Source organism: Triticum urartu, chromosome 2A (assembly GCF_056163025.1).
Source record: "Triticum urartu cultivar PI428250 chromosome 2A, HENAU_Tu73, whole genome shotgun sequence".
NCBI lineage: Eukaryota > Viridiplantae > Streptophyta > Magnoliopsida > Poales > Poaceae > Triticum > Triticum urartu.
This window is the reverse complement of record NC_141874.1, coordinates 46,199,519-46,220,069: the sequence shown is the minus strand read 5'-3', so window position 1 is coordinate 46,220,069 and position 20,551 is coordinate 46,199,519. Positions and strand designations below refer to the sequence as shown.

The 20,551-nt window shown below is 46.5% G+C and overlaps 1 protein-coding gene across 1 annotated transcript; it reads left to right on the top strand.

The window, feature by feature from the left end:
* The first annotated feature begins 92 nt into the window (after positions 1-92).
* LOC147983531 (acyl-[acyl-carrier-protein] desaturase 7, chloroplastic-like) lies at positions 93-1,689 on the top strand. The gene is made up of 2 exons (XM_087543005.1): positions 93-223; positions 336-1,689. Exons 1-2 carry the CDS (start codon positions 114-116, stop codon positions 1,450-1,452), a joined length of 1,227 nt encoding a protein of 408 aa, XP_087399131.1. The 5' UTR covers positions 93-113; the 3' UTR covers positions 1,453-1,689.
* The last annotated feature ends 18,862 nt before the right edge of the window (positions 1,690-20,551 follow it).

Here is a 20,551-nt window from a genome sequence, read left to right as displayed (position 1 = left end):
TTAAGATAAATAGGTTAGTGGGGATCAATCTCTTAGGTATATAAGATATGTGCCAACCACGCAAAAGAAGATGTACTCCGCTTCCATCTTGGTGGAGTAGAGCAGAGCGCGGTATGGCGGCCTCATGGCTCCTCAAACATCCTTGTCCACCAGCAAGGCCATGGACAAGAACAAGGAATGCTACGGGTCTCCGTCTCCAGCAGGTGACCACCATCACTTACCGGTACGTACATACATACTGTATGTCCTTCACTTCAGGCGAATCTGTGATGAATTAAGTGTACGTAGGACTGTATAAATGCATGCAATTCAATAGATCGCTGGATTTTTCGCAGGCGAACCACGTGCACTGGCCGCAGCGCCGCCGTTGCGGTTAAGCACGAGGAGGAGGAGGGCGCTGACCAAGAGTGGCTGGCGTACCTGGAGCCGGCCAAGCTAGAGGTGTTCGACCAGCTGGAGCCCTGGGCCGAGGCGAACGTGGTGCCGCTCCTTAAGCCCGCGCAGGTGGCGTGGCAGCCGACGGACTTGCTGCCGGACCCGGCGTCGCTGGGCGCCGACGGCTTCCACGCGGCGTGCTCCGACATCAGCGCGCGCGCGGCCGGCCTGCCCGACGCGCACCTCGTGTGCCTCGTGGGGAACATGGTCACGGAGGAGGCGCTGCCGACGTACCAGAGCATACCCAACCGCTTCGAGGCCGTGCGCGACCTCACCGGCTCCAGCGGCACTGCCTGGGCGCGCTGGATCCGCGGCTGGTCTGCCGAGAACCGGCACGGCGACGTGCTCAACAGGTACCTCTTCCTCTCCGGCCGCGTCGACATGCGGCAGGTCGAGAGGACCATCCACAACCTCATCCAGTCCGGCATGGTCATGAACGCTGCGCGGAGCCCCTACCACGGCTTCATCTACGTCGCCTTCCAGGAGCGTGCCACCTCCATCTCGCACGGCAACACAGCCCGTCACGCCAAGGAGCATGGCGACCTGGTGCTGGCCCGCATATGCGGCGCCATCGCCGCCGACGAGAAGCGCCACGAGCTGGCCTACACGCGCATCGTGGGGAAGCTGTTCGAGATCGACCCGGACGGCGCCGTGCGCGCGCTGGCGTATATGATGCGCCGCCGGATCGTCATGCCGGCGTCCCTCATGACAGACAGCCGCGATGGTGACCTCTTCGCGCACTACGCGGCCGTGGCGCAGCAGACCGGCATTTACACCGCCTCCGACTACCGTAGCATCTTGGAGCACCTGATGAAGCAGTGGGGGGTGGAAGAGCTGGCGGCGGCGGAACTCTCCGACGACGGGAGGCGTGCGCGGGAGTACGTGTGCGCCTTGCCCCACAAGATCCGCAGGTTGGAGGAAAAGGCTCACGAGCGCAGCGGCCAGAAAGCCCAGCCTGCAACATCGGCCCCGTTTAGCTGGATCTTTGATAAGCCTCTCAACAACAGCATGGGGTAATCAAATTATTACTTTCATATACCCTAAATATCGTTTAAATCATTATTTTTCGATCCAGCCTTTGAGATGAAGTATTCTTCATCTCTACTTTGCCACTGTCGGCGCCACTATGAGTACTTTTTTTCTGATCAGGTTGAAGTTATGAGTATGGTATTGTACTACTATATTTTCGTAAGTTGTTTTATCACATTCTAAAAATAAATATAATACAAGGAGAGTGAAAGTTGTATTCGTGTATGTCTATTTATCAATGTAACATCCTAATTCTTTTTTTCTTTGGCTGCAAAATGTAACATCGTAATTCTAACTGAGAGTCATCCAAAGTCCAAACTAACTGAAATTAATAAGTGATCCTACGTCCATCCTGCAAAAAGAATTTATCATCCTTTCTTTCTTCACTAAGAAGCGACTAGGGTAAGCATCAAACCATTTCCCGCCATCCACCACCGTGGGCAATGAGTTTCTGGGCTCCCCTCCTGTGCAAGCCTCTTCAGCATGTGAGGTGCAGGAATCTCGGTGCCAGCTCGTAGATATGTTAGGGTTAGGGTTCCACAGTGGCACATCATTGATGGTCGCACCAATAACATGTTGAATTAGTTTACCATGAGCTTTTTCTCCAGTTTGACAGTGGCGTCCAGGGCTCATGAGCGTAGATTCCTGTAGTCCTTTCTAGAAGATGGGGCTGGAGTTTCCGTGGTATGTCGACGCACTAGCGCCAACAACTTTTCACTGCTGTTTGGTCCTCTGGCTGCATCCCTATCACGTTGTTTCATCCTCGGGGACCGGCAAGATGCTCATGAGATATAACCCAAGTCTGGCTCTTGAATTTGCGACTCTTCCAATTGTGACGGCTTCTTTTCCATTGCACTAGTATGGCTGAACCGTGAATACCATCCGCATCAACAACTTTAGGTTGGCTCTATTGATGGAGTTGCATGCGGGCGCCGGGGGGAGGGGGGGGGGGGATGGATGTAGGTCTCATCATGGATTTTTGATGTAATTTTATTTGTTTTCTTGAGTTACTTGCACTTCTAGTCTAGTTAATCCAAGTTTTTATTTTTAAAAAAATCCCAAGTTCATACAAAATAAACTACTAGTGAAAAATAATAATTTGCAAAAAAAAAACTAAGCTTCACCTCGCATGTTAGAATATCAAAAATAATTTCACAAGAAAGTGTATGTAAATACAAACATAAGCAAGATTTTTTTTATAGAGAAAAGATGTGAGCCCGACTTTATAAATAAAGCCACAAAGCAAGATCTGAAACACATAGATGTAACTATAGGAAGGATAGGTTCAAAGAGCTGCTCATGCAGTAGGGAATACAGTAGGAGAAATGCAGACCAATAACCTATGGACAATGACTAAAAGAAGGAAACAACATCACGAAAGCGTAAGGCCGACTGGGAGTCCCGATCTCGATTGATAAGTTCAGCCACCATAGCCTTCACACGATAAATCGGGAGCTCCGTCACGTCCTTGTCCCCAGAGGCAAAGCGTGACACAAAATATAGGAGGGGCCGAAGGTTTACAGTGCCAAACAACGATATTCAAGTGCAAATAAATAACATGGTCTTTCAGGCTTTGTAAGCGTAGAATAATTAGAGAAGTACCATACACTAGTATATACTCCCTCCGTCCAAAAATACTTGTCAGGAAAATTAATAAAAATGGATGTATCTAGAACTAAAATACGTCTAGATACCTCCATTTCTCAGACGAGCATTTCTGGACGGAGGGAGTACATATCTAAAGAGATAACGGGATGGAACCGAAGAGCTAAAGAGATATTTTAGGAGGGAAAATAATTGGAGATTTCTTTTAGAGTAAAAAGAATTTGAGAACTAGGTGGGATTTTTTATCCTGGGGATTGGAAATTCTTTACCTGGCAGATTGGAAAGATTTTTTTAGGCATGTCAGATTGGAAAGTGGTAGCTAGTAGGTACTTGTTGGTGCATTGCACTGCACGTTCGGCCACAGTGCACTGCCCACAACGCAGCAAAAATAGGCTAGGCCTAGTAAAAACAGCCGGATGGAATGGATCTAATGGGCCATATACACTGCTAATTGTATTTTGCATTTTTGGAAGGTCGGCCCATGGCCCTGTATGGTCCCAAGAGGATCCGCCTGTGCTTGTCCACAGCTTTAACCGACGGCTTCCACTGTTGTAAAAAGTTAAGTAATTTAAATAGACAATCAGCATGCATGATAGGCTCAGATATGTTCAATCTATATCTATATTTATATCTGTACCTATGTATATATATATATATATATATATATATATATATATATGTATATATAGTTACTATTCATCACCCAGGGTGCAGAATAAGTTATTCTTCATTCGAGATAATCTTACAATTGTTACAATTATTTACATTATGTTTTTACGGTGATTATATATTCTCTTACGTTCTCTTTTTACATTTGAAATAAGATAAAACTTATGGAACGTAAAATTATGGTGCATTGATGATAAAATAGAGGGAGGTGAAGAATAACTATTCCTCACACAGGATGACGAATAGTCAATCCCCTATAAATTTTACGTTTCGTAAATTTTGTCTTATTTTCGACGTAAAAATTGATCGTAAGAAAATATATAATCGTCGTAAAAAATATTTTTTATTATGTAATATTACAAACGTAAAAATATAATGTAAAATACACATAAACTGCAAATTTTCTTGTGTTTTGACCTATATTTTTTTTTGAATTCCAAACGTAATTTAATTATGAAATGATCGTAAGATTACATTGGGTGAAGAATAACTTATTCTGCACCCTGAGTGATGAATAGTATCTGCAGTAGCTATAGTCAATGCTATCCGCACCTTTTGTTTGCATCAAGATTAGCACCTTTGGCAGGAGGGGAAGCCATCGACCAAAGGGGAAGCCATGTGCACTGCTTTTCAAGTTGTTGGACGAAAAAGGAAGCTTAGACTCTGCATGGTCAGATTTATTTGTGGTTTGTTTGCAGCTGTTTTTTAACATTGAGACTAGCGCATGGAACATTTTTGGAAAGCTATTACGTAGGCTTTGTTTACTTGCTATGCTCAAAGGGTTCCATTTTTTTTAGCAAAATGACAGGCCATCATCCGTCTATAGAGTAAAGGTTCAGAACTTTTGAATGATGTGGCTGAAAAGAATCGTGTGTCGAGCCTGAAAGACATCATCAATTGAAACCAAGTTTATCATAAAGGAAATGCATCTCCATTTACTTCTGTGTCTAGCTGCAATAACACGGTGATGGGCGTTGCTTGTGAAATTACCTTTTTCTTGCATTTTCAGTATACGCACGAATCGGGTCAATGCGCACAGCCAGGTCATTTCCCCCTTTTTTTTGCACCTTTTTGGTCTTTTTCTGCATGAAGCTCCTGTTTCCGATTTCTTTTTATTGGACAAAAACTGCTGAAAAGGTGACTACGTTGTTTCGAATGGTAGTATTAGAACGTCAAATCCTTCTATGCATGTCCGTGCGTACAGTGTCAGGTGAGTGTTCCTCCCATATACAGTATAATGTTGCTAGAAACAAATTACCATTTAGTGTGTGATGTAGCCTTGTCAAGATCTATATGACATCACTCACCCCTTCATCTCCTGCATCTACGTTTACATAGATCTTCAGAAGAAGGCAAGTGTGTTGTCGCTTAACATATTTGAAAAAAATGCTTTAATTTCATCGTTGCGACAGGGTAGGCTCGGACAAGCAGCTATGGAGCGACGTACATGAGGATTCAATATATATAGGGCAATACAATCCCGTCCATAGGATCAGTAACACTCTCTTCAAATCAGTTTTGCGTGTTTTCTATCGTTCAAGAATCGTTTAAGTACCACAAACTAGCTGTTGACCTGAACCTGATAACAATGAGCTTGAAAACAGTGCGTCATTTGATCTGCTTCAGTCGGAGACGGGTGCTGACGAAGATCAACGAGGGTACACACTTATAGCCCGTTTATTGGAGCGCAAGTATCGATTGGGAACCTCTTCACCACCATTGACGACAACCTCTTTCCATTATTTATACTCGACCAATGGATATAGAGAAGCCCTCCTGTGGGTCCACCCTGTTCATCACCAGTTTTTCAAAAGCGATTGGTCAACTTACTAACCCCAGCATGTGTGGTGCTCCGTGCAGTCACATGCCAACATGCCATGCACCCATGTGAGATACACTGTAGCGTCATCCTCTGACTACGCTTCCCGGCCCTCGGGTCAATCTCCATTGTCTATATACTTGTCCAATGGATATACACAGGCCCATATGCGTCCACCCTGTTTGTCACCAGTTTTATAAAAGTTACTGGTCAACTTACTAACACCAGCGTGCGTGGTGCTCGGTGCAATCACATGATGGTTGATGTAATGGTAGTTGGTTCTGAAAGTTTGAGTTAAACATCCTGCAGTATGTAGATTCTCTGCCGCTGGACTCGGCGTCGGCGTCAGCTGCTCTGGGCGCGTCGTCATTGTCTGAAGCGGAGGAGGATGAGGACGAGGTGATGATGCCCGCCATGCGACGGGCCTCGGGAACTGCTCCTCCTGGAGTCGTGCTGCTCTCTCCGCCGCTGTCGACCGCTGCCTTCTCATCTTTGCGGCGATGATGTCAGGCGTACATCTCTGTGGACGTGTACGAGAGGCGGATGGCGGTGCGGAGGTCCTTGTCGTCGTCACTAGCCGGGGGAAGTGGCTGTGGCGCGGATCTGCTCGATCCTCCCATGGATACGCGGTTGTTAGCTGCTTCCGCCGCCCGCTTCTTTGCGAGCCGATACGCGCAGCCCACGGACTCCGGTTGCGGTTCCGCCGGCAACATCACCTAGCGGCACTCTGGAGGGGTTGGTGCGGGCGATGCTGAGTGCTACTTGGCAGGGGCCGGAAGGGAGCGCGACGGACAAGCGTGGGGTGCGGCAGACGTACTGCTCCCCACCCGGCCAGCCACCGACGCCCCAGAAGAGGAGCCACCGCCCCGATACATCAGCGAGCAGCGGAGGGCAATGCGGAGAGCTAGCTCCTCCTCGTCGGGTGTGGACGAGCCATCGGAATCCTTGGAGGCCTTGAGCCACTCCAGTAGGTCGGATTCACTGTCAGATATGGCGGGGGAGAGCTGAGGGCACCCATCAATTCCCCCCGTGTCGTCTCCTCTGGCGACTCGGGGGCAAGCCCTACCGCGCCGCCGCCGGCACCTCCCCCCACCCCTCCTCTGCTTCGCCGTTGCCGGAGGGGACGCGGGCTAAGCCGCGCGTGCCCCTGGGATGGTGGCGGCGAGGCTCTCGCGGCTGGGTTCACGCAGATCTGAGGCGGCTGACTCCCATCGTGGTGGCCCGTGTGCCGGCTGGCTCGGGCGTCCGGCGTCGGATCCAGGGCTGCTACCTCCCGTCGCGATGGCCGGTGTGCCGGCTGGCTCCTGTGGCCACGTCTTGCGGTGCAGGCAGGCCCATCGTGGGCGCTGGGGGCGGATCTGGGTCGCCCTGCGCGACGTGACGACGCCGGGGGCGCGGTGCCGGCCTCCCGTGCTCTGGTGGTCTGTCCTGGGCGGGTGCGGCGACATCCTTCGTGTGGCCCCGCTGATCTGGATGTTTGCCGGTGGTGCGTTCCGCTGGACTGGCTGGATCCGGTTGGATCGGCCCGTGGTTGTCCGGCTTGGGCAAAGGAGGGTGGTGGTGAGTACTGCTAGTGGAGGTGGTGGTGATGGGAGGTGGTGGCGGTGCTGCTGCAGCAGGTCTTGATCTCACTAACTTCTATTGGCGCCGCGGGCGCTTCGGGTCTGGTCTCCGACGGGTGCGCGGTGGCGCGTGTGGGGCGTGCCGCCGCACCTGATGTATGGCTCCAGCTCGGACCATGGTGGTTCCTGGCCTCGGGTAGTGCTCCTCTGCTCCTTGCCGGCATGGTGCACGGCAGGGCATGGCGGCCTGCGCTGCGTCCAGGGGCCTGCGTTCGATCGGCCGTTGATGGATCTGGCGCCTAGTGCTGACGTTTGGTGCCGGTGGTCTCCGCAGGGTGCGGTTGGCTCCGGTGGCTTGTCGTGCTTCTTCGTCTCTCGAAGGGTTCGATGGTGGTGGTGGTCAGGTGCTGTCTTGTTGTAGGGATGTGCTCAAACTCCGGATGAGAACCCTGCATCGACTATGTCGATGCCGGCGGCAACGACGTTTATGGATGTCGTTTTCCTTGCAGGAGGTGCCGTTGTGGAGCTCCAGCACCTACAACTTCTTCTTTGTGGTCTCCGGGTGAAAACCTAAGATCAGGCAATGCTGGATCGGATGGCGGTGTTGTGTCCTCGGCAACACTACCTCCTCGGAGGCATCATCTTGGAGACCCAAACGATGGCTTCTGTTGTTGCGTGTGGTTGAGGGTGGCCCGCGTGCTGGTGGAGCTGGGGCCTGCTCAGGACCGATGGTGGTGTGTTCTTCTTCATGTGTTTCTCTTTGGCTGCCCTACGTGTGGTCTCCGGCCTGGTTCTATGCATGCTCATGACCCTGTTCTGTTGAGGCGAGCCTCGGGCTCTTGGACTTGTCTTGGTTCATCTTTGCTCAATGACGACGCAATGACGCCTCCCCGACTTGCTAATCGTCTTGAACTTCCGTGGCGGAGCGCTCAGTCAAGGTTCGTGTTAAGTTTTGGCACAAGGTTCGTGTTAAGCTTTGGCACTCGCTGATTGTGGATGCTCCTCTGTTGTGCCGTGGGGTTTGATACGCACACCGGTGCGGTGCGTTAGGCTGTTTGTAGAGTCTTGGTATTGTGATCCCTTGACGCACCCTTCATCTACCTGATCCTGTTAGTATGCTAGCTAGGTCTTGCCTTATGTTGGGCGTCCTGCTCCTCTCCTTTCCTTGTAACACTTGTTACTTGTCTGGTTTTCGGCTCGGTTTTCCTCATAAACGGGGTCATTTTGTTAAGGTTTTCGATCCGGTTTTCCTTATAAACTGGATCACTCTCCTGGCATTATGGCCACTTTGAGCAATATATTCATGTGGAGGGACTCCTCCCCCGGTGATTCTCAAAAAAAAGATATGGCGGGGGAAGATGAAGTGGATATATTTCGGGGAGAAATGGAGAGGCCGGGAGTGTGCGGACTGAGTTTGATTAGGGTTTGCTCATCGGTCGTCATATATTTGTGGAGGCTGGATTTGGGTCATTGCGGGCCATAGAGGACTAGGCCGACGTGGCGGGCGCGCCCGGATGCCCCCATATCTGCCCCATATTTGGGCTGGATATGAGGGGCACCCGGTCAGCCCGGGCGTTTGAGGTCAGTTTGAGGCGCCCGTGTAGGTCAATTTTTTGTGACCGGTCAGTGACCGGGCGGGCCTCCCAGACGTTTGAGGAGGGTTTGGAACGCCCGGCTGTAGATGCTCTTAGATAGCCATGTCCTTCACAGGCTCAGCGTCATTTTGATCCAAGTTCACTCGTTCCCGGCTCTGGTTACATGGGCGGCAACTGCAACTCCGGTTGCTCTGCCTCGTCCTCCGCCTCTGTGTCAAGTTCGGCGAAAATCTCGTCGGCCCGCCCGTTCCTGCCGGATGAACTATCGGTTGGCCTTAAATAGGCCTTATCCTGGAGTACTCCATGATGGCGTGCTACTCCGCCATTTCCGCCGCTTGGGTGACTACAAACACCGCCATGGTGTCCTCCATGCTGAGACGCGTAGTCGGTGCCAACTCGTCTCTCATCCTCCTCCAGATCCGGCACCTCCATCCGAACCTGCTGCTGCTCCAGCTCCTCCTCCTGCTCCTCCTCGTCCGGCTCTCGCGAGTCCAGAGGCAGGCCGACTATGATGCGGGCGGTGCACCTCGCCTAGATCTCCTCCTCAAACTGGAACAGGCGCCCACAAGTGTAGGTGTTGCTCGCGGTCGACGTTCACCCCATAGTAAAACCGCATATAAGATTGGCCTGAAGTTAAAATTTGTAAAGTTTGACCAGCTTTATAGAGAGAAAAATCAACAGTTTTCTAAAAATCTAGATTTGCCCAAAAATCAAACATTGACAAGTACAAAATCCACAAAAAAATATTTTTTGTGAAGATAAGTTTCATATTATATTACTTTAGTATTGTTGATGTTGATTTTTGATAATGCAAATATCGTCAAAACATTACGGAGTTTGACTTCCGACAATTCTTATATGCAAAGGTGGAAAGGACGTAAGGAGTACATGAAATCTACTAGCATACAGAATTCGGATGATAAGTACTTGTTTGGGCCGTCAGGAAATCAAGTGTGGAGAACAAATTCTATCGTGTGAGCAACTGAGCATGTTGGGGAAATGATGGGTGGTGCACGAGGAATTTGTCTAAACTCTGACGAAAAAAGAATTCTGAACTCTGAAGTTGTTTCCCTAGTACTCCACGTCCTCTAAGTATGTATACGTTCTACTATCTACTAGCGGGATCCTTTCCTCGGTTTTGATAGGCGTAGAGGTTGGCCGGATCATGGTTATGCTGCGACTATTTATCCGGATATGTATTTGTGCTATGCCGAATTCTAACATATGTATGTCCGGATAATACAACTGTTTAGGCCGTTGAAAAATCACGTGCTGCAGTCAATGCTATCTACACTTTTTGTTTGCATCAAGATTAGCACCTTTGGGAGGATAAGGTTTCGATTTTGTGAATTATTGGTGTGCTCATTGACCAAAGAGGAAGCCATGTGCACTGCTTTTCAAGCTGTTGGACAAAAAAGAAATCCTAGACTCTGCATGGTCAGATTTATTTGTGGTTTCTTTGCAGCTGTTTTTCAACATTAAAACTAGCGCATGAAACATTTTTGGAAAGCTATTACGTAGGCTTTGTTTGCCTGCTATGCTCAAAGGGCTCCATCTTTTTTTTAGCAAAATGACAGGCCATCATCCGTCTATAGAGTAAAGGTTGGGAACTTTTGAATGATGTGGCGGCGTGGCCGAGGCGGCGCCGGAGCGGTGGGCGTCGCGGTTCCGGCGGGTCTGCATCTACTGCGGCAGCGCCAAGGGGTGCAAGGCCAGCTACCAGGACGCCGCTGGGAGAGAGAGAGGGAGCTAGCCATGGCCGCCGTTGCGCCTGGACTCAATCTGGAGCTCAGCCATGGTCAACATAAGTACTAATTTGTCAGCCATGGTCAGCCTGGGTCACTGTCAAATGGGCCCATGTGGTCAGTCTAAGTACTAATTGGTTTAGATTTAAGTCAGTGACTAAATTTTAAAAAAGTTTAAAAAATTGAGAATATTTATTGAGATTGACATGTGGGCCCTACATGTCATAGCGGTCAACATAACAGTCAATCTGACGGAGTTGGCCATTGTGCCACATCAACGCTTACGAATGGGCCCAACCTGTCAGAAAGGGGTTAGACGAGCCGAATCAGCCACTTTTCAAACATGGTAGTTTTTAGTTAAAAATTAGTCAAAAAATGGTAGTTTTCGGCACAAATTTGTAAAATGGTAGCTTGTAGGCACGGTTGCGCGAAATGTGTTAGTTTTTTGTTAAATACTACATGCATGCCGTGACTTCAAAGATGTCATGGCTGTCCGTGTGGCAGAAAATGACAATGTCGTCCGCATAGAGAGATATGCTCGAAGCCGCATGCTGAGTAGTAAGGCCCTCCACTATGTGTTCGGTGCCAGAAATTTAAAAAGTTTGCCATATACACTTCGATGCCAAATGTAAAAAGTTTAGCACCGGCACCACAACGTGAAGGATTTGGCACCCATCCACCTCTAGCCCACCTACGTATAAACTAGTAATATATCAGCTTAAAGCAGTGTCTCGCCGGTGGTGCCTCGCATGCAAAAGTACAGTAGCTGCCTAGTTTATTGCCTCAACGAAATATGGCGTCGGAGCAAGTAGAGGAATCGATGCCCTGAAATTTTTATTTGGCATCGGCTGGGCTATGTAGGGCACCGGTGCCAAATGTTCAAAAAGTGAATTTGGCATCGGTTTTGGCCTACATAGTGAAGGGCCTAAGGCGATGGAGGAGGCTGAGATCCACCGCGTGTAGCAGCATGGTGTTGAGGACGTCTACACAACCAATTCAAATCCCTCCCTCCTGGGCCTGGAACAGTTTAAGACATCTCAAATTGTAGTCTAGAATGTATTGAGGAGACATGTAAAACAAGCCACATGTATGTATATATATATATATACATATATATATATCAAAGACAACCATTTTCTTGGTTCTAAATAGCATAATACCGGATGATAAGTACTTGTTTGGGCCGGAGGGAGTATGACTCAACTTTTCCAACATGGCATTGAACGTACTAGACGCAAAACAAAAAATTAGATAGTAGAGGCGGTGCTCAAGAATCGGACCTGGCAGCTCGTTCCTCGGCCGGCTAACTGCAACCTCATTGACTGCAAATGAGTTTTCAAGCTCAAATACCGTGCTGATGGTTCTGTTGATCGTCACAAGGCGCGGTTGGTCATAAAGGGGTTCAAGCAACGCCATGGAATCGATTATACAGAGATGTTCAGTCTAATCATTAAACACACAACTATTCGATTGATCTTATCCATTGCAGTTTCACACGGCTGGATGCTTCGTCAGTTAGACATGCAGAATGCGTTTCTCCATGGTATTCTCGAAGAAGATGTCTACATGAAACAATCCCCGGGGTATGTTGATCCACGGCTTCCGCGTCATGTGTGCAAACTGGACAAATCACTGTCTGGTCTCAAACAGTCTCCCCGCACTTGGTTCTCTCGCCTCAGCACAAAGCTTCTAGAGCTTGGTTTCCATCCATCTCTTGCTGATTCGTCTCTGTTTATTTATCAGCAAGGGGGGGTGTGCATCTACATGCTGATTTATGTCGACGATATCATCATCACCGGTTCGTCAAGCCAAGCTATAACTGTTGGGGAACGTAGTAATTTTAAAAAAATTCCTACGCACACGCAAGATCATGATGATGCATAGCAACGAAAGGGAGAGTGTGATCTATGTACCCTTGTAGACCGACAGCGGAAGCGTTAGCACAATGCGGTTGATGTAGTCGTACGTCTTCACGGCCCAACCGATCAAGTACCGAAACTACGGCACCTCCGAGTTTTAGCACACGTTCAGCTCGATGACGATCCCCGGACTCCGATCCAGCAAAGTCTCGGGGAAGAGTTCCGTCAGCACGACGGCGTGGTGACGATCTTGATGTTCTACCGTCGCAGGGCTTCGCCTAAGCACCGCTACAATATTATCGAGGATTATGGTGGAAGGGGGCACCGCACGGCTAAGAAAACGATCACGTGGATCAACTTGTGTGTCTACGGGTGCCCCCTGCCCCCGTATATAAAGGAGTAAGGGGAGGAGGCCGGCCGGCCCTATAGGCGCGCCAAGGAGGAGTCCTCCTCCTAGTAGGAGTAGGACTCCTACTAGGAGGGGGAAAGGAAGTGGGGAGGGAGAAGGAAAGGGGGGCGCCCCCCCCCCTCTCCTAGTCCAATTCGGACCAGGGGGGAGGAGGCGCGCGGTCCACCCTGGCTGCCCTTCTCTCTCTCCACTAAGGCCCATATGGCCCATTACTTCTCCCGCGGGGGTTCCGGTAACCCTCCGGTACTCCGGTTTTCTTCGAAATCACCCGGAACACTTCCGGTGTCCGAATATAGTCATCCAATATATCAATCTTTATGTCTCGACCATTTCAAGACTCCTCGTTATGTCCGTGATCACATCCGGGACTCTGAACTAACTTCGGTACATCAAAACTCATAAAATCATAATATAACTGTCATCGAAACTTTAAGCGTGCGGACCCTACAGGTTCGAGAACAATGTAGACATGACCGAGACATGTCTCCGATCAATAACCAATAGCGGAACCTGGATGCTCCTATTGGCTCCCACATATTCTATGAAGATCTTTATCGGTCAGACCGCATAACAACATACGTTATTCACTTTGTCATCAGTATGTTACTTGCCCGAGATTCGATCGTTGGTATCTCAATACCTAGTTCAATCTCGTTACCGGCAAGTCTCTTTACTCGTTCTGTAATACATCATCTCGCAACTAACTCATTAGTTGCAATGCTTGCAATGCTTATGTGATGTGCATTACCGAGAGGGCCTAGAGTTACCTCTCCGACAATCGGAGTGACAAATCCTAATCTAGAAATACGCCAACCCAACATGTACCTTTGGAGACAACTGTAGAGCTCCTTTATAATCGCCCAGTTACGTTGTGACGTTTGGTAGCACACAAAGTGTTCCTCCAGCAAACGGAAGTTGCATAATCTCATAGTCATAGGAACATGTATAAGTCATGAAGAAAGCAATAGCAACATACTAAATGATCGGGTGCTAAGCTAATGGAATGGGTCATGTCAATCACATCATTCTTCTAATGATGTGATCCCGTTAATCAAATAACAACTCTTTTGTTCATGGTTAGGAAACATAACCATCTTCGATTAACGAGCTAGTCAAGTAGAGGCATACTAGTGATACTCTGTTTGTCTATGTATTCACACATGTATGATGTTTCCGGTTAATACAATTCTAGCATGAATGATAAACATTTATCATGATATAAGGAAATAAATAATAACTTTATTATTGCCTTTAGGGCATATTTCCTTCAGTCTCCCACTTGCACTTGAGTCAATAATCTAGTTCACATTGCCATGTGATTCAACATTAATAGTTCACATCACCATGTGATTAACACCCATAGTTCACATCGTCATGTGACCTACACCTAAAGGGTTTACTAGAGTCAGTAATCTAGTTCACATCGCTTATGTGATTAACACCCAATGAGTACTAAGGTGTGATCATGTTTTGCTTGTGAGATAATTTTAGTCAACGGGTCTGTCACATACAGATCCGTAAGTATTTTGCGAATCTCTATGTCTACAATGCTCTGCACGGAGCTACTCTAGCTAATTGCTCCCACTTTCAATATGTATCTAGATCGAGACTTAGAGTCATCCAGATTTGTGTCAAAACTTGCATCGACGTAACTTTTTACGACGTACCTTTTGTCATCTCCATAATCGAGAAATATTTCCTTATTCCACTAAGGATAATTTTGACCGATGTCCAGTGATCTACTCTTAGATCACTATTGTACTCCCTTGCTTAACACAGTGTAGGGTATACAATAGATCTGGTACACAGCATGGCATACTTTATAGAACCTATGGCTGAGGCATAGGGAATGACTTTCATTCTCTTTCTATCTTCTGCCGTGGTCGGGCTTTGAGTCTTACTCAATTTCACACCTTGTAACACAACCAAGAACTTCTTTCTTTGACTGTTCCATTTTGAACTACTTCAAAATCTTGTCAAGGTATGTACTCATTGATAAAACTTATCAAGCGTCTTGATCTATCTCTATAGATTTTGATGCTTAATATGTAAGCAGCTTCACCGAGGTCTTTCTTTAAAAAAAACTCCTTTCAAACACTCCTTTATGTTTTGCAGAATAATTCTACATTATTCCCGATCAACAATATGGCATTCACATATATTTATCAGAAATGTTGTAGTGCTCCCACTCACTTTCTTGTAAATACAGACTTCACCGCAAGTGTGTATAAAACTATATGCTTTGATCTACTCATCAAAGCGTATATTCCAACTCTGAGATGCTTGCACCAGTCCATAGATGGATCGCTGGAGTTTGCACATTTTGTTAACACCTTTAGGATTGACAAAACCTTCTGGTTGCATCATATACAATAAATCCATTAAGGAATGCAGTTTTGTTTATCCATTTGCCAGATTTCATAAAATGCGGCAATTGCTAACATGATTCGGACAGACTTAAGCATAGATACGAGTGAGAAACTCTCATCGTAGTCAACACCTTGAACTCGTCGAAAACCTTTTGCGACAATCCTAGCTTTGTAGATAGTAACACTACTATCAGCGTCCGTCTTCCTCTTGAAGATCCATTTAATCTCAATGGCTTGCCGAACATCGGGCAAGTCAACCAAAGTCCATACTTTGTTCTCATACATGGATCCTATCTCAGATTTCATGGCCTCAAGCCATTTTGCGGAATTTGGGCTCATCATCGCTTCCTCATAGTTCGTAGGTTCGTCATGGTCAAGTAGAATGACCTCCAGAACAAGATTACTGTACCACTCTGGTACGGATCTCACTCTGGTTAACCTACGAGATTCGGTAGTAACTTGATCTGAAGTTACATGATCATCATCATTAGCTTCCTCACTAATTGGTGTAGTAGTCACAGGAACAGATTTCTGTGATGAACTACTTTCCAATAAGGGAGAAGGTACAATTACCTTATCAAGTTCTACTTTCCTCCCACTCACTTTTTTCAAGAGAAACTCCTTCTCTAGAAAGGATCCACTCTTAGCAACGAATGTCTTGCCTTCGGATCTGTGATAGAAGGTGTACCCAACAGTCTCCTTTGGGTATCCTATGAAGACATATTTCTCCGATTTGGGTTTGAGTTTATCAGGATGAAACTTTTTCATATAAGCATCACAATCCCAAACTTTAAGAAACGACAACTTTAGTTTCTTGCCAAACCATAGTTCAGATTGTGTCGTCTCAACGGACTTAGATGGTGCCCCTTTTTAACGTGAATACAGCTGTCTCTAATGCATGATCCCAAAACGATATTAGTAAATCGGTAAGAAACATTATAGATTATACTATATCCAATAAAGTATGGTTATGACGTTCGGACACACCATTATGTTGTGGTGTTCCAGGTGGCATGAGTTTGTGAAACTATTCCACATTGTTTTAATTGAAGACCAAACTCGTAACTCAAATATTCGTCTCTGCGATCAGATCGTAGAAACTTTATTTTCTTGTCACGATGATTTTCCACTTCACTCTGAAATACTTTGAACTTTTCAGACTTATGTTTCATCAAGTAGATATACTCATATCTGCTTAAATCATCTGTGAAGGTCAGAAAATAATGATACTTGTCGCGAGCTTTAATATTCATCGGACCACATACATTAGTATGTATGATTTCCAACAAATCTGTTGCTCACTCCATTGTTCCGGAGAATGGAGTCTTTAGTCATCTTGCCCATAAGGAATGGTTCGCAAGCACCAAGTAATTCATAATCAAGTGATTCCAAAATCCCATCAGCATGGAGTTTCTTCATGCGCTTTACACCAATATGACCTAAACGGTAGTGCCACAAATAAGTTGCACTATCATTATTAACTTTGCATCTTTTGGCTTCAATATTATGAATATGTGTATCACTACGTTGGAGATCCAATGAACCATTTTCATTGGGTGTGTAACCTATAAGGTTTTATTCATGTAAACAAAACAACAATTTATTCTCTTACTTAAATGAATAACCGTATTACAATAAACATGATCAAATCATATTCATGCTCAACGCAAACACCAAATAACACTTATTTAGGTTCAATACTAATCCCGAAAGTATAGGGAGTGTGCGATGATGATCATATCAATCTTGGAACCACTTCCAACACACATCGTCACTTCACCCTTAACTAGTCTTTGTTTATTCTGCAACTCCCGTCTCGAGTTACTAATCTTAGCAACTGAACTAGTATCTAATACTGAGGGGTTGCTATAAACACTAGTAAAGTACACATCAATAACATGTATATCAAATATACTTATGTTCACTTTGCCATCCTTCTTATCCGCCAATCACTTGGGTTAGTTCCGCTTCCAGTGACCAGTCCCTTTGTAGTAGAAGCACTTAGTCTCAGGCTTAGGACCATACTTGGGCTTCTTCACTTGAGCAGCAACTTGCTTGCTGTTTTTCTTGAAGTTCCCCTTTTTCCCTTTGCCCTTTTCTTGAAACTAGTGATCTTGTCAACCATCAACACTTGATGCTCTTTCTTGATTTCTACCTTCATCGATTTCATCATCATGAAAAGCTTGGGAGTCGTTTTTGTCATCCCTTGTATACTATAGTTCATCATGAAGTTCTACTAACTTGGTGATGGTGACTAGAGAATTCTGTCAATCACTATCTTATCTGAAAGATTAACTCCCACTTGATTCAAGCGATTGTAGTACCCAGACAATCTGAGCACATGCTCACTAGTTGAGCGATTCTCCTCCATCTTTTAGCTATAGAACTTGTTGGAGACTTCATATCTCTCAATTCGGGTATTTGCTTGAAATATTAACTTCAACTCCTGGAACATCTCATATGGTCCATGATGTTCAAAACGTCTTTGAAGTCCCGATTCTAAGCCATTAAGCATGGTGCACTAAACTATCAAGTAGTCATCATATTTAGCTAGCCAAACGTTCATAACGTCTGCATCTGCTCCTGCAATAGGTCTGTCACCTAGCGGTGCATCAAGGACATAATTCTTCTGTGCAGCAATGAGGATAAACCTCATATCACGGATCCAATCCGCATCATTGCTACTAACATCTTTCAACACAATTTTCTCTAGGAACATATCAAAATAAACACAGGGAAGCAACAACGCGAGCTATTGATCTACAACATAATTTGCAAAATACTACCAGAACTAAGTTCATGATAAATTTAAGTTCAATTAATCATATTACTTAAGAACTCCCACTTAGATAGACATCCCTCTAATCCTCTAAGTGATCACATGATCCAAATCAACTAAACCATGTCCGATCATCACATGAAATGGAGTAGTTTCATTGGTGAACATCACTATGTTGATCATATCTACTATATGATTCACGCTCGACCTTTCGGTCTCCGTGTTCCGAGGCCATATCTGCATATGCTTGGCTCGTCAAGTATAACCTGAGTATTCCGCGTGTGCAACTGTTTTGCACCCGTTGTATTTGAACGTAGAGCCTATCACACCCGATCATCACGTGGTGTCTCAGCACGAAGAACTTTCGCAACGGTGCATACTTAGGGAGAACACTTCTTGATAATTAGTGAGAGATCATCTTAAAATGCTACCGTCAATCAAAGCAAGATAAGATGCATAAAAGATAAACATCATATGCAATCAAAATATGTGACATGATATGGCCATCATCATCTTGCGCCTTTGATTTCCATCTCCAAAGTACTATCATGATCTCTATTGTCACCAGCATGACACCATGATCTCCATCATCTTGATCTATATCAATGTGTCGTCACGTGGTCGTCTCGCCAACAATTGCTCTTGCAACTATTGCTATCGCATAGCGATAAAGTAAAGCAATTATCGGGCGCTTGCATCTTATGCAATAGTGAGACAACCATAAGGATTTTGCCAGTTGCCCATAACTTCAACAAAACATGATCATCTCATACAACAACTTATATCTCATCATGTCTTGACCATATCACATCACAACATGCCCTACAAAAACAAGTTAGACGTCCTCTACTTTGTTGTTGCAAGTTTTACGTGGCTGCTACGGGCTTAGCAAGAACCGTTCTTACCTACGCATCAAAAACCACAACGATAGTTTGTCAAGTTGGTGCTGTTTTAACCTTCACAAGGACCGGGCGTAGCCACACTCGGTTCAACTAAAGTTGGAGAAACTGACACCCGCTAGCCACCTGTGTGCAAAGCACGTCGATAGAACCAGTCTCGCGTAAGCGTACGCGTAATGTCGGTCCGGGCCGCTTCATCCAACAATACCGCCGAACCAAAGTATGACATGCTGGTAAGCAGTATGACTTATATCGCCCACAACTCACTTGTGTTCTACTCGTGCATATGACATCTACGCATAAAACCTAGGCTCGGATGCCACTGTTGGGGAACGTAGTAATTTCAAAAAAATTCCTACGCACACGCAAGATCATGGTGATGCATAGCAACGAGAGGGGAGAGTGTGATCTACGTACCCTTGTAGACCGACAGCGGAAGCGTTAGCACAACGCGGTTGATGTAGTCGTACGTCTTCACGGCCCGACCGATCAAGTACCGAAACTACGGCACCTCTGAGTTTTAGCACACGTTCAGCTCAATGACGATCCCCGGACTTCGATCCAGCAAAGTGTCGGGGAAGAGTTCCGTCAGCACGACGGCGTGGTGACGATCTTGATGTTCTACCGTCGCAGGGCTTCGCCTAAGCACCGCTATAATATTATCGAGGATTATGGTGGAAGGGGGCACTGCACACGGCTAAGAAAATGATCACGTGGATCAACTTGTGTGTCTAGGGGTGCCCCCTGCCCCCGTATATAAAGGAGCAAGGGGAGGAGGCCGGCCGGCCCTATAGGCGCGCCAAGGAGGAGTCCTCCTCCTAGTAGGAGTAGGACTCCTACTAGGAAGGGGAAAGGAAGTGGGGAGGGAGAAGGAAAGGGGAGCGCCGCCCCCCTCTCCTAGTCCAATTCGGACCAGGGGGAGGAGGCGCGCGGCCCACCCTGGCTGCCCTTCTCTCTCTCCACTAAGGCCCATATGGCCCATTACTTCTCCCAGGGGGGTTCCAGTAACCCTCCGGTACTCCGGATTTCTCCGAAATCACCCTGAACACTTCCGGTGTCCGAATATAGTCATCCAATATATCAATCTTTATGTCTCGACCATTTCGAGACTCCTCGTTATGTCCGTGATCACATCCGGGACTCCGAACTAACTTCGGTACATCAAAACTCATAAACTCATAATATAACTGTCATCGAAACCTTAAGCGTGCGGACCCTACGGGTTCGAGAACAATGTAGACATGACCGAGACATGTCTCCGATCAATAACCAATAGCGGAACCTGGATGCTCATATTGGCTCCCACATATTCTACGAAGATCTTTATCGGTCAGACCGCATAACAACATACGTTGTTCCCTTTGTCATCAGTATGTTACTTGCCCAAGATTCGATCGTCGGTATCTTAATACCTAGTTCAATCTCGTTACCGGCAAGTCTCTTTACTCGTTCGGTAATACATCATCTCGCAACTAACTCATTAGTTGCAATGCTTGCAAGGCTTATGTGATGTGCATTACCGAGAGGGCCCAAAGTTACCTCTCCGACAATCGGAGTGACAAATCCTTATCTCGAAATGCGCCAACCCAGCATGTACCTTTGGAGACACCTGTAGAGCTCCTTTATAATCACCCAGTTACGTTGTGACGTTTGGTAGCACACAAAGTGTTCCTCCGGCAAACGGAAGTTGCATAATCTCATAGTCATAGGAACATGTATAAGTCATGAAGAAAGCAATAGCAACATACTAAACGATCGGGTGCTAAGCTAATGGAAT